At 37.6% G+C, this 14,497-nt stretch overlaps 1 protein-coding gene across 1 annotated transcript in view; it reads left to right on the forward strand.

Moving 5' to 3' along the window:
* MEF2C (myocyte enhancer factor 2C) overlaps positions 1–14,497 on the forward strand; it is a gene marked incomplete at its 3' end in the record, with an annotated part of 145,195 nt that overhangs the window by 61,433 nt on the left and 69,265 nt on the right. The window contains exon 3 of the mRNA XM_079702527.1: positions 10,439–10,642. Coding sequence (XP_079558653.1) covers positions 10,439–10,642 — 204 coding nt within the window. The remainder of the gene's footprint in view (positions 1–10,438; positions 10,643–14,497) is intronic.

The raw sequence follows: 14,497 nt of genomic DNA on the forward strand, positions 1-14,497 counted from the left end.
TGTTATGACAGGAAACATAGACAAATGTGCTTCCTGAGCATTTGCTCAGCAGGGAATGAAGTAGTCTTTGACCTTTACCTTAGGTACATTTTGGCTTTGTTAAACTAGTAAACATGTTTTTGCCCCCAAAATATTAATCTGGTTTATTTGATTCTTTTCAGACTCAAATTATATATTTCATGTACATGAGGTATAGAGAAACAAGTATTTATTTTATGACTGCATCTGCAGACTGGATTTAGAATGTAAATCAGCCCCTTAACAAACCAAGCAAACCTCAACAGCATGTATAAAAAAATTTAAAACATATTGTGTTATATATAGTCTTCTCTTTTTAAAATCCAAAACATTCTTAGGCTTAAAAACGGACCACAATAAAATGTTTTAAATCCTAAATTTAATAATTATAACTCATCATCTACCTTTTCCTCATGTACATAAATATATCAGAAATCAGCTATGACAAGTTTTAAAACCCAGACTTTGAATTTGTTAATAGACACTCAGGTTTATTAATATGCGTTCAATTATTTAACTGTAATCTAACCCATTGTTTTATTATGTTTCCTTGAAATAGTGTGCAATGCACAAGATTTCAAGTCTTATTTTGGGGTTTGGGGTGTTGACTTAGGGTGAGAGGTCGGTAGAGTCCTAAATTCCACATGCTAAGCCCCCTATTTGAATCCTTCTATCGCGTTCAGAATTTTAGGAACTACTGCTTGAAACCCTTCGGAAATCCTACTGCACTGCAGTGAAATGCGGCTCAGTTTGCTGAAGGCTAACGAGGACAATAGTCCTCTTTGCAGCAGAACACACTGCTGTCTCATCCTCGCAAGTTATGCTGGAGGGTTACAAGCACATGGTAGCAGTCTGCTTAAAAGAGTCCCTCACTGCTCTTTAAAGAGCCTTTCATTTATGGTGGCAGGCCCCGTCATTGTATAAAGGAGCGCTTGTCTAGAACACAAGTCTGCAGTGGCACTACTTCCTCCCACCGAGAGTAATCATCAAGCCTAAAGCTCGCAAGCCTTTCTAATGACAGACTGAATTAAACAAAATAAAATTGAAGAGGAATACTTTAGAACAGTTGCACCATTACTGACTGTCAGGAACAAGCCATGGGAAGAAAAAGAGCATTTAAGAGGGCATTTCCCTTTTTTTCAATTAAAGATTGTCGTTGCAGACTCTTGACTCCATCCCTAACCCTTTAAACACATAGGAAGACCTAGTGGCTCTGGATTAGAGAGCGCATTGTATCCGTGAACTGCCCATCTTGTCCCTCATTAGTCACTCCTTTTCCTCTGCTAGGAGGAAACTGGGAGATTCTTTAGGCTGTGGGTGAGGAGGGCTGGATCTAAAATATTTCCATAGGATTACAGTTGTATTCGTCGTAACTCTATTTGGACGAAAAACACCCTGATAAAACCTCAAAACTTTGAAAATACAATTAGCTAGGTATATTAGTCCCAAACGCATTCTAAAATTATGAAACTAATGTTACTTTACGATTTAAAGAAACGAGTAAAAAGTTTCCCCACTCACGGAGCAGACTCACTGATAAGTTCAATAAGATCCGGCTGAAAGAATTCTGATTGGTGGGATGAAGTACTGGAGACCCACAGGTAAAAGTATCCTTGCTTCCCTTAGTAATGCATCTGAAGTCATATAGCGTTAGGCCTCAGTTATTCTCAGAGATGTGAATAGCTGCTGTTTCCAAAGGTCTTTTTCTTTCATTTATTCTTTCCTGTAAGGTGCAAGGACTCCTACCGTTAAAATATGGTAGGAAAGTTCTCCTGAGGTGACTTTATGAATGGAGCCAGGATTGGGAGGGTGAACAGAGGCCTGCGTGTGGTGTGGAGACTCATGATTAAATGCCCTTTCTGTTACACAGTAGTCTAACTAATTTCTGTGCCCTGTACGAAATGATACAGGACTTGTCTTCTGTTTTAGAACTTGTTATTTACATTGACTGTGTGTAAATCAGAGACCCACCTTTTTTTATTCTGGCTGTAAACAGGCTTGTATTTGCTACCAACCAAAATGCCCCTCATTCTGTGAAATTTAAATAAACATCCATAAATATAGAACTAGTGTGTGCCCACTAGTGCATGCATGTGGTTCTCACTGGCTTTAGTGGGAATGTCTGGAGGTCTGAGGGCAGAGGTAGCTGCAGAGTCCACACAAAAGGAGCTTTGGTTTATTGTCAGAACCTAGAAACCAACTTCTTCTCAATTTTAGTATTATTAGTATTATTTTTTTTATTTTAACCTAGAAAGCTGTCCTTATACTAATTAATAAGTTGTGCACTACCCTGCTGTGCTCATCAGAATTGCTGACAGTTCTTAGTGTACCTGTACAGTGCTTGATGAGTGGTTGGAGGGGTCCATGCTGTACTGACCTTCAGCCCCTGAAATGCACAGTTGTCTAAAAGAGGGAAGGAACACTGACTAATGGAAAGGAAGATGGATTTTGTGTGAAGAGGGTTCTATTTCTAGTTCATCAGCGACTAGTTTTGTGACTGTGGATAAGGTAGTTCATGCCTTTGTTTACAGTATCATCTGAGAAATGGGGATGATAAACTGTGCCCAATAATAAGTTAAAAGAGATGCTGTCAAATGGAGCAAGATAGCTTAGAAAGTCTTTGAAAACTTCTTAGAAAAAAGTCACCAAATAAAGTCAACACTCTTATCTAAAAACAATTATAAAAAATATGATATGCTCCAATTTCACCAACAAACCCCCACACAAAATTTGACGCAATCTAATTTTTCTCCTATTCATTTTTACCAAATGTACATTTTTACTAGAAGTTAATGTGACAAAAAAGAAAAATAACTATGTGAAATTTTCCTCTCTCAGGGGCAAACTTCTTATTAACATAATTTGAGCATGCATGGAAATTCATTTTTAGCCATTCAGTTTTGATTGCAAAAAAAATGAGTAATTATTCCATCCATCTATCCATTCATTCATTCAACGAATATTTAGCCAAGTATTGTTCTGGGACTTCAGGTTACAAAAGCAGACAGGAGATGTTCCGGGCTTTGAAGGGAAGCTTGAGGTTTAGTTGAGAGAGCAATCTTTTACAGTATGTAACAAGAAGTGACTGAGCCTGATGCATCAGAAAAAAAATACTACCTACCTTGTATAGTGTTTCACAGTCAACAAGTCACTTACACTTGTGTGTTCCTTAGTTTAACTCTCATCATAACTCTGTAAGATACCTGTTATTACCTCCACTTTACAGGTGAGGAAACTGGGGTATGGGTAAGTTAAACAATTTACCTGAGGCCAAGGACACATGGCTCATACATGGCAGAGCTTAGACTTGATTTTCAATTCCCATGTTTTTGCTTCCACAGTACAGAGCCCCAGTAATGATGCATATATATTGCTTCTTTTAAAATATTTTAATGTGAATTTGCTATTTGATCAATCTGGACAGTTGTTTTTCTGTGCATTTTCAGCACTATACCTAATTTAATATTGTCTACTCCAATTCTTTACAGTCTTTTATATCTCCTCTAACTACAAAAAGAAAGTGATCCAGTTTTATTTCTTAGAATATTAAATTAGAATGACTATGGTAACATATTGATGAGATTGAGTAACCAAAACCTAAGACATTCTACAGAATGAAATTGCAGAAATAGATTCTTGTTGTAAACTGTATTCCATTCACTCTAATCTTCCCCTTTACCCAAAGGTCTGTGCTACGTAGGCATAGAATCTGAACATCTAAATCTGGAATAAATCTTTTAAAGGTGTCTAGTCCAGCTTCCTGTTTAATTCAGGAATGCCTTCTAGACCTTCCTTGATATGCAGCCCTACTTGAACATGTTCAGGCATGAACTGCTTCTTACTTCATGGGACTAGATCCACTCTTGGACAGTTCTTATCACTAGGTTTCCCCCTGTTTTGAACCTCTTTATGATTTTCAGCAATGCTTTCTAACTCTGCTCTATAGAACAAAACAGAATAACTCATCTGCCTCTTCACGTGGCCACAAAGTCTGCAGATCTTGGAAAGTGTTTGGCATTTCTCTTTTAACTCTGTTTTTCTGGGTTAAACATTCCAGATTCCCTCAATGATTTATCCTGCAAAATTATTCTCAGACCCTACATCGACCTGTTTGCCATCCTATAGATGCTCTAATTTTGTCGGTGTCACCCAGTGTCTTCTTAAAATTCTCAGAGCTGAATATAGTACCAAAGATTAGTTAGTGCTGACTAACTAAGAGATCGTTAGGATAATTAGTTCCCACTGTGGAACACTATAACTTTAGATCCTTTTCCCAAAAATAGCTATCATGTTAGTTTTCCTCCAACCTGAGATTATGCAATTCTGTTTTTTCGGTGGGGGGGGGGGTTGTGTTTTTTTGCGGTACGTGGGCCTCTCACTGTTGTGGCCTGTCCCGCTGCGGAGCACAGGCTCCGGACGCGCAGGCTCAGCGGCCATGGCTCACGGGCCCAGCCATTCGGCGTCATGTGGGATCTTCCCGGACCAGGGCACGAACCCGTGTCCCCTGTATTGGCAGGCGGACTCTGAACCACTGCGCCACCAGGGAAGCCCTGGGTTTTTTTTTTTTCTTTTTTAATAAGAATGAAGACTTTAATATTACCTCCGTTTCTTTTCATTTGTGACCCAGCTTTCTGTAGAGAGAGCTATGTTATGTATAAAGACTCTACCATCTACTGGGTTATCACCCAGATTTGTGTAGTGTGTGGATCTGATAAGCATACAGGCTACATCTTCATCTACACCACTGATAAAAATGGTGCCTGGGACAGGAAAGTTACCCTTGAACTCTGTGGCCCTTTGCAAAAGACTGTCCTTAAACTTAACACCAATTAATTAATTCATATTTAAATCATCTACATTACTACTAGCTAATCTCAAATATATAATATTGTGATGAGGATTTCATCAAATACGTTGCCAAATACATGTTCTTTAAAAATCTGATCTCATTAGAAAGTCCAGTAAATTTTTGCTCAATGAATGCAGTTATCTGAATTCTTAGATCCTCCCCCCTTTACCTCTGTATCCTGTGATTGTAAAATTCAGTTTTTACCTTCACACTTTTCTCTCCTTCATGATGAGTCATCAGGGCAAGGAATAAAGGCCACTTTTCTCTGAACTTTTTGAATTATTTTTTTCTTTCTTCAAGAAAAGTAAAACAATAAATTGTCAAAAAGACAAGTTTAAAAATTATCTACTTTTAGCAGAAAATTTTATTGAGACATTCGGTTTAAAATAGAGTATTTCCATTCCGTAATCCATTCGTTCATTGAGTATCCATTGGTCAGTCTTTGTGAGGCCAGAGGTGGGGTTTTCAGGGAGCTCAGAAAGCCAGCAGGAGAGGCAGACTCAAACAACCAATCAACTCTGTAATATTAGAATAAGTCTCATAATAAAGGTTTGTAAAAAGCTCTAGAGGATAACAACGAGAGAGGAATGAGTGTTATCTGAATGTGACAATGAAAGCTTCATAGGAGAAGTTGACATTTAAAGGAAGCCTTACAGCACCATGGGAGCCTGCCAGCGGCCAGATGGAAAGGGGGAGGGACGTAATGCCATGATCAGCTTTCTCTGAGTACAAGATAAGAAATAACCAATATGGTAGGTTTCATTTCATATTCATCTTGATTGGGTTAACATCTACTGTTATTTTTCTTGCTCAGTCTAGAAGAAGGATTGGTCAGAAAACAAAAACTGAATTCACCCAACTCTGGATAAAAATACAATTCAGATCATTACACATGACTGGAAATATAACATTATTAGCCAAGGAATATATTTTGATTCAAATGAAGGAAATTCCTTTGGAGCTTTAAGGAATTAAATGACTGTTTTTCCTCCAGCCATGAGGATGAGACATGAACAAGGGAGATATATATTTACATGTAGTAGAAGCCCGAACACCCAGCACCAATGTCTGATGTGGAGAGGGCTCAGTCAGTATTGGTCGGCACAATGTTTGGCATGTAGAAAATGCTCAGTAAAAATTGCTTGAATTACTTTCATGTTTCTGTAAATAGATTTTCCTTATTTCTTTATAAGGAATATAAATTGTATGGAGCTGTATTTAATGAATGTTCCTTTTCTCAATTTCAAATTCTAATTTCAATTATTGATTCATACCTAATAAGTTCGAGAGTAATTGTCAGCATGAGATGTGTGATGCCTGCCCTTACGCTAGGATTTAAAACTCGAGGTTAATATAGAACTTAATACTGAATGTCTTTATTAAAACATCATCATGACATTTGAGGCTGTTTCAAGAGGTAAAGAAAAAAAACATAAAATGCTCAATGTTTACAGAGTAATCTTGCTTTCCATACATATATTACATATGAAGTCTCTTTAATTTTGAAAACTAAATGTAAATTATAGTGCCCACTTAAATAATATTGGTTTTATTCTCTTCTTGGTGCACCCTGATTGATGTAAACACTGGAAAAGAGCATCTCTTTGCCTAACTGCTGAAAAAACAGTTTTCCATCTCACCTAAGGTTCAAAATATGTTATTGAAATAGAAATGGACTTGTCCCCATTACAAACAATTGTCAAGTTATGAAAAATGTAATCATTACAATACATTATTATATTTAAGTGTAAAAGCTCTGAATTTCAATCTTTGTCATTGAGTGGCATATTTTAAACGAAGGGTAATATCCCAGTTCTCTTAAGAAAGCTTAATGCTGAAAAACAATTTTATCTAACTGTGAACAATGAGAAAAAGCATTATAAAATACATTTTGAGTATGCTATGAAGAATATGAACATAATACAGAATTAAACTTAGTGCAATTAAGAGTAGGTTTTGAAGATATTTTCTTAAATGCTTTAACATAGTCATCGTCATTTCAGTTTGCAGTTTTAATGAAAAGAAGCCATAGGCACTGACTTTCTGACAGGTATTATTAAATAAGTATGCATTATCCAACAGCCTATTTGGTTACACAAAAGTTGAGGAGTACCTAAAAGTAAACACAAATAGTGGCTTTAATGATATTTCTGTGCTGAAATGTACTTTGAGGGTGAGTGTTGTAACGTGCTAAATTCTGAGGTTTGAGTACAACAGAAACCATACTGTATCGAGACATTCCACCTACAGTTTGTGGTCATGAAAGTCTGATTAAAAGTGGTTTTAGATATATGAAAGTATTTTGGGTCAGTGCCTTCTGCATTGAATGTGCTCTGTAGCCTACTTTGCTAAACAAAATACCAATGTGCAAGTATATTTGCATAACTAAATTGCATCTAAGAGAATTATTAAAAAACATTTTATATAAATCTATATAATTAATCATGATACTTTTTATCCATTGCAAAAAGATAGTCTTTATTTAGCTCATTCCAAATACCAATCATGACTCACCTGAATGAACCAGAATAAAAAAAGTTTTCTAAAGTAGTATGATAATCAGATATGAAAATAAAACACTGGCTATGTTTTATAAGAACAGGTTAGTAAGACAGTCAATAAACATAAAACAGAAGGTGAGACACTGGAAATAAAACACTAGCTATATTTTATTAGAAGCACTTTAGTAAGACAACCAATAAACATAAAACAGAAGGTGAGGGCTTCCCTGGTGGCGCAGTGGTTGAGAGTCCGCCTGCCGATGCAGAGAACGCAGGTTCGTGCCCCAGTCTGGGAAGATCCCACATGCCGCGGAGCGGCTGGGCCCGTGAGCCATGGCCGCTGAGCCTGCGCGTCTGGAGCCTGTGCTCCGCAACGGGAGAGGCCACAACAGTGAGAGGCCCGCGTACCACAAAAAAAAAAAAAAAAAAAAAAACAGAAGGTGAGACATTGGCAATCATTACAAAGAAAAATTATCCCAGTTGCAACGTAAATAACATATCTGAGTAGATATTGACTAGCCAATGTGGGCTGGTAAATACCTAAATGCTGTATTTTCCAAAGAATGATCAGTGGGAATTCCATAGTTCAGCTTTATCTTTCTATCGGAAGACTGTAGTAAGATCCTCAAATAGCCTTGGTCAGGACTCTTTGAGGCACTAAGACAGGTATATTTTGTAAGTTCTTTTCCTGTAAGTCAACTAAGAAAGGGATGGGAACTAAGATTTATTGAGCTTCTACTTTAAACACAAAGCTTGATACTGTACATATGTTATTTTATGTAATCCTTGCAGCAACCCCACAAGTAGGTGTTATCTCCATTTTATAGATGAAAAATCAAACTCGGAGAAAAATCAAATTTGAAGAAGTTAAGTGAATTTCTCATGACTAATAAATAGCAGATCAGCATTCAAATCTAGGGTCCCCTGAATCCAGACCCCATGTTCTGCCCTTTCTATCATGCTGCCTTCAGTGCAGATGTGATTAAAGAATATAATCATTATTAAAGTATAGATTTATCTTTTTAAAATTCTGTTTATGAGTTGCTAAATAAAAATTTGGTGGGGAAAGCTATCACAGTTTTATATAACATACATCACTTTGATATTTCTAAAAATGACATAATAGTTTTCCCTATTTCATTTTTTACACTACAGATTTTTAACGTGTGCCCATGTGTCTGCTGTTCTAGGCACTGGAGATACAGCAGTGGGCAAAATAAAAATCGTACATGCCCTTGTGGAACGTGCACCGTAGTGGAGGAGACAGACAGACGTCAAACAAATGATCACACACAAAATTATACAAGTTATAAAATATGATAAGTACTATAAGAAAAAATAAAGCATGATGGGTAAAACAATAAGTATTAACAGAAGTGTGGGGAAATGAGGAGACCAGGAAGTCAGCTTTTCTGTCTGCTAGTCCACACTTCCTGTCAACACATTTATTTAGGTGTGTGGGATAGGGAACGTTCCAAGTCCACTCAGCGGTCTCTAGTTTGGGTGACTGAGTTTATGGTGAGATGGGGGACCCAGGAAGGGGAGCAGATTCGAGGGTGAAGGTGAGTTTGGGCTTTGGGGGTTTGAGATTCCTAGGACTTTTCGATAGACACATGAGTGGAGGACATCCATGGGGTGGCTGGAGACAAAGAGAAAGATAAACAGAGGGACTGTAGATTTAGGAGTTACACCCAAGTAGGTAGTAGATAAAACTGAGGTGACCTCTGCAAGATGGGTTGGATTTGAAGTTGAGGGGAAAAATTTAGTTATTATTTTCAAAGGTGACTATTTAGAAGTCAGTCAGCATTTCCCAGGGTAGACGCCTCAAAAACCTGTTTCAGAAGAATGATAGTAAGTGTTCCTCAAAATAAATAAATAAGCAAAGAAATCAACGTTCTGTCAGCAATAAGTTTGGGAAGCAGGTTAAAGTTTTAAAAGTTCCTCAGCCTTTAATATACTGCTGTGCCTCATTTCCCAAACATATTGGACCATTGAACTTTTTGTCTTAAGGAGTATTTTGTAGAAATAATATTCTACAAAAGACCTGCTGGGAAACGCTGGACCATGAAGTATAAAGGCTTATATTTAAGAATGTTCATGGTTTTTGGTGGGCAGACTGGAGTTTAATCAAGAGAAGACTGAAACTGGGAATAGTACAATGCATATTTGAACTGGCAGGTCGAAGTATTTGAAGCCAGAGAGGGGAGCTGTTGTAGCCGGCCCATCAGGAAATGGCAGTGACAAGAGTGAGGTTTTGAAGATTAGGATGTATCGAGGAGGGAATGGTTTCAGACAGGGACATCATCTAGGACAGGAAGCTGATAAATACATGAATGATAGAGATGCCTGGGAAATAGACAAGAAAGTGTGAACCTGAGAAACATTTTGAGGGAAGGAATTGTGGGACTTGGTAATAGATTAGAGTAAACGAAGAGAAAGGCAAGGATGGCAATACAGTTTCTGGCTTGGGAGAGGAAGAAAGATACACAGAAGAATGAAACCAAAACCCTAACAGATTTATGGCTAAAGCACTTCCCAACTCCCTGCTGGATTTCTAGAAAACAGAATACAACTCTGTCTGAAAGTGCAGTCAGATCCCTTCAGCGTTTTCAGTTCAATGGCATGAGACTAAACAGTTTTGAGAAATTTTGAACATAGATCTAAAATACTATGTCCATAATGTCATGTCCAGTCTTCACGTGGCCAAAAAATAAGCTCCAAATTTATAATTAAGAAATATGCTAACGCTGCTGAAATCGACTCTTTTAAATCTTGAATTGCTCAAAGAAACATGAACAGTTCTCTGGTCACCTTCATTGAAATGCCCTACATTAAATCTGGCATTTACAGTTTCACATTCAGCAGCAAGCTAGAAATCACACATTTTCGAATTCTAAGCAGAAATTAGTTTTAGATTTATTTGCTTTCTTTCCAAATGTGTTAGTGCCCGAGGGCTCTGACAACAACACACGTTGTTTTACAAAGAAAAAAAGTACTGTTTTATTTTTAAAGGCATGCTTTTTTTTTCTCTCTCTCTTTAAAAAAAAAGTGTCTGCTTTCTTTTTTCCAGGTGACATTTACAAAGAGGAAATTTGGGTTGATGAAGAAGGCGTATGAGCTGAGCGTGCTGTGTGACTGTGAGATCGCGCTGATCATCTTCAACAGTACCAACAAGCTGTTCCAGTATGCCAGCACGGACATGGACAAGGTGCTGCTCAAGTACACCGAGTACAATGAGCCGCACGAGAGCCGGACGAACTCAGACATCGTGGAGGTGAGTGCGCATGCGTGCCTGGTGAACCCCAAACAGGCAGAGCCGTGGGTGTTCAGACCTCCCCCTTCCCTTCTCCCCCACACAAGCACATCTTCCTTTACCTAAGATGTTTATATTCCCACAGGTGTACCCAGGTTTATGGCCCCAACTATTACTCCACCCTCTCTCTTTCTCCAAATGCAAGTTAGAGCGGTATGGTAATAGGGACTACATGAATCTGGTCCTTGCTAGGAATCAGGCACCTGTGTCAAATTATTAACCTCATCCTTCAAGAGTCGTCACTGTCCACCGCAGTGTCAGGCCACCAGAATGGGGAAGTGTGGCCAGGGGATGGCTCGCCCACATTTTAGATTACTTCTCATGATTTCTTTTAAGTATATGCTAGTTTCCCAGCAAAAAAAAAAAAATATTTTAAAATGAGCTCACCCCAGCTTTTTCGTTTTATGTCTCTTCTTTCTAATTCATTCTTCCTAATGTATTCATGCTGAAGGAGTAAAGACAATTAGTCTCCTAGAAATCTTTTCCCCCAAATTATATCATTTAATATAGCACTGTTAATATACATGGAATCAGAAATCTGATGGAAATGAATTTCTAAATGTTACTTGGTATTTTATCAAAGTTAGATTTAAAACGTTGTCCCATTGTGCCAAAAATAAATAAGCATGGTGTTGAAACTCAAAAAATATTTTTGGGGCTTCCCTGGTGGCGCAGTGGTTGAGAGTCCGCCTGCCGATGCAGGGGACACGGGTTCGTGCCCCGGTCTGGGAAGATCCCACATGCCGCAGAGCGGCTAGGCCCGTGAGCCATGGCCACTGAGCCTGTGCTCCGGAGCCTGTGCTCCGCAAGGGGAGAGGCCACAACAGTGAGAGGCCCGCCTACCGCAAAAAAAAAAAAAAAAAAAAATATTTTTGATTTGTTAGCATAACTAACATTGCTGTACAATTTTAAATGCTTCTCACATGTATCCTATTTAAATGTTACTGCCTTATAGTACCCTTTGTAAGCAATGAATACTAAACCTAAAAGGAAGAGGTGTAATGAGGTATATGTCCCCGTTATACAGAGATATAATGCCCCCCATCTGTCTATTTTCCTCACCTATCTATCTCCTTGTGGTTTCCTAGAGTGTGACTGCTTTCCCAGAATTAAGAGAAAATAAATGTTTCAAAAGTATGTATTCAGCATCAGTCTGCCAGAATACAAGTTATTCTTGCTATTGCTTAAATTGTTTAAACTGGTTTTAAAAAAATCTAGTTCTAATCCTGATCCAACTAATCTGCCTCTCACATCCATCTTCTCTTTACCTGTTATAATTGTCTAAGATTAATTCTCGTTTCTTTACTTTTATTTGGAAGTTTTTTACAAGTATTGAGCTGATCAATTAAATTTTTTTATTTTTTGCCTAGTAAGGCCAAGCAGATAATTTCAGAGAAACAGAAGTAGATGATGAGTAGACCTAATGTGGTGTGTATTTTAAATACTTTCAGATTTGCATTACTACACATTTAGTTTTTCATTGACTGATAATTTTAATTGTGGGCTTGCCTTGATCTTGAAATTTAAGATCATTTATAAAACTTACCTAGTATGTATTTCAGATAGTATTTTATTCATGTACACATATAAGTGTGAAAATACATAAACATAAATATTAACAGACAGTTGTCAGTTGTCAAACCTCATGAGTGCTTTCATGTGCATGCTTGTGTACATTCACACACACTTAACATAAGTTCTGAACAGAAAACAACTCTATACTCAAAACTCCACCTCATTACCAAAATCATTACAACAAACATTGCAGGGTAACAAAAAAATCTGAATTGGAATTTGTCATCAGACTTGAACTGCTCCAGTTCTTAATATGACGGGAAGTGAAGTAGAACCATATTAAACTAGTTGAAAATTTGTTGACTTTTAAAATTTGTTTTCTAAAGAGTTAAAAAATCTATAAAATTGTATTCTGAGGGCTTTGCTCGGGAATATACTATGTGGTTTAAAGGAGATTTAAAACTTCACATACTCTAGAGATTTTCATATTCTTGGACAGATGGGTATCTGAGGTAGACTTCTTCAAGGTCATGAGAAGAACATTGGGTTGAAAGTTAAAGGGCTTGCACTTGAACCCTTGCCTTGCACAGTCTTACTGGGTGACAAATGAGCTACTTCTCCTGGGGGGGCGGGGGAGGGGGTAGTTTTCTCATCTCAAAAATGAAGGCAGTGAATTTGAAAGTCTGTACAATGTAATTCTTTAAAAAGCAAAAAGAGAGTAAAGTAGCAACTCCACTATTATCCTGCACTTAACATCAGTAGATAAAAGTTGTGAATCTCTCAAAATGACATTCTGAGGCTCCTAGACCAAAACTAGAGATGGTTTGATTCTTTGGATGAAAATAACATATAAGTCTAACACGCTGTGGGACTGCCCTGCTCAACTAAGTGAATCACACAGTCTTCACCCATTCGGCTTTCCCACACTTTAGTAATAACTGAGATGATGGAGAAAGAAGTCAAGTGGGACCCCTAAGCTTGACAAAGTTTATACCATAAAAATACATAGAGTACTCTCCAAAGTGCATTTCACTGAAATCAGTATGCTTGAGATACTTGGTGGAGAAGAGGGGATCTGGGTAGGAAGCTGCGTTTTTAACGAGTTTCCCAAGTAATTCTTAGACACACTAAGTTTGAAAACCTCTAGAAGACTAAGACGTAATTGTGTTGGAGGCTAAGAACTTGTGATACATCAGCGACTTGAGAAATCCATTCTTAGAGTGGATCTAACACAAAGTTGAAAGTTAGGGTAGTTTACTACTCCTGGGTAAAATTTTAAATCCTATTTATTTTAATTTAATGTAATACAGTTAACTGAGTAAGTTTAATGAGGAACATAATATGTTTAATGAAGGGTCATTAGTTTTATATTTCCCATTTGGACCATTACCCCTCTCCCTTAACCTTTTGAAAACAGTTTACTCACAAGAAAAAAAGATTGGCGCAGAGAGAGAAATAATATGATTCCCAGCATTCAGACTGAAACACAAATTTCTGGGCCGTACCAGAGTAGTGTTACAAGGTCATAGGAAATTGTGCAGCACGTGGGTGTTGAAAAAGATTCCTTCTTTTAGCAAAAAAGCTCTTCGTAATTATCATATCTTTGCTTGATAATTAGCACTACTGTTACAATGGCACAAAGACTTACAAAGACTTAATAGACAAACTGGGATCTTTTTTTATTATTATTACATTACAATGCAGCTTGAATATCTGTTTAGCTACAATATATAAATATGCCAGATTTTGTAAATGTGTTAAATTTTTAATCCATTGGTTAGAAAAAAACCCAAAAAACAGTTATTGTATTAAAAGCACTTTCTTTGAAGAAAGTCCATTTTATTTAACTCTGTGACAAGTATACTAGATATTTATCCAAAATGCTAACCTGTGAGGCTGTGGAAATTCAGTAGGAGCTCTGATGGTATTAAGGAACTGCCCCCTTCATCTCTTCCACCTGTCTAGCGCCACTCCTGGTTCTCTTAGCTGCCTTCCTGCTCTCACAGTTGATGCTGAGCTCTATTCTGGAAGAAGACGTGGGGTTGAGCCCTTCAGGATGACCTGAAGATGGCAGATCCCACGGAACATGCTGTAAGCCCGTAAGGCCATTCCTTCACTCAGTGATGATTTAGCAGGCACCAGCTTATGCTCAGCACTGGTCATGGAATTCTGAACCAGGAGATAGGCATTTGTGTTAAGGATATAAAAAATATATAAAAATCAGCTTGGAAACGATTGGAGGGCAAAGGAGCAATAATCTCTTTAATGTAGTACAAGCTACTGAAAGGAAGCCTTAAGCTA

Source organism: Hyperoodon ampullatus (genome assembly GCF_949752795.1).
Source record: "Hyperoodon ampullatus genome assembly, chromosome: 4".
In the NCBI taxonomy this organism is placed as follows: Eukaryota; Metazoa; Chordata; class Mammalia; order Artiodactyla; family Ziphiidae; genus Hyperoodon; species Hyperoodon ampullatus.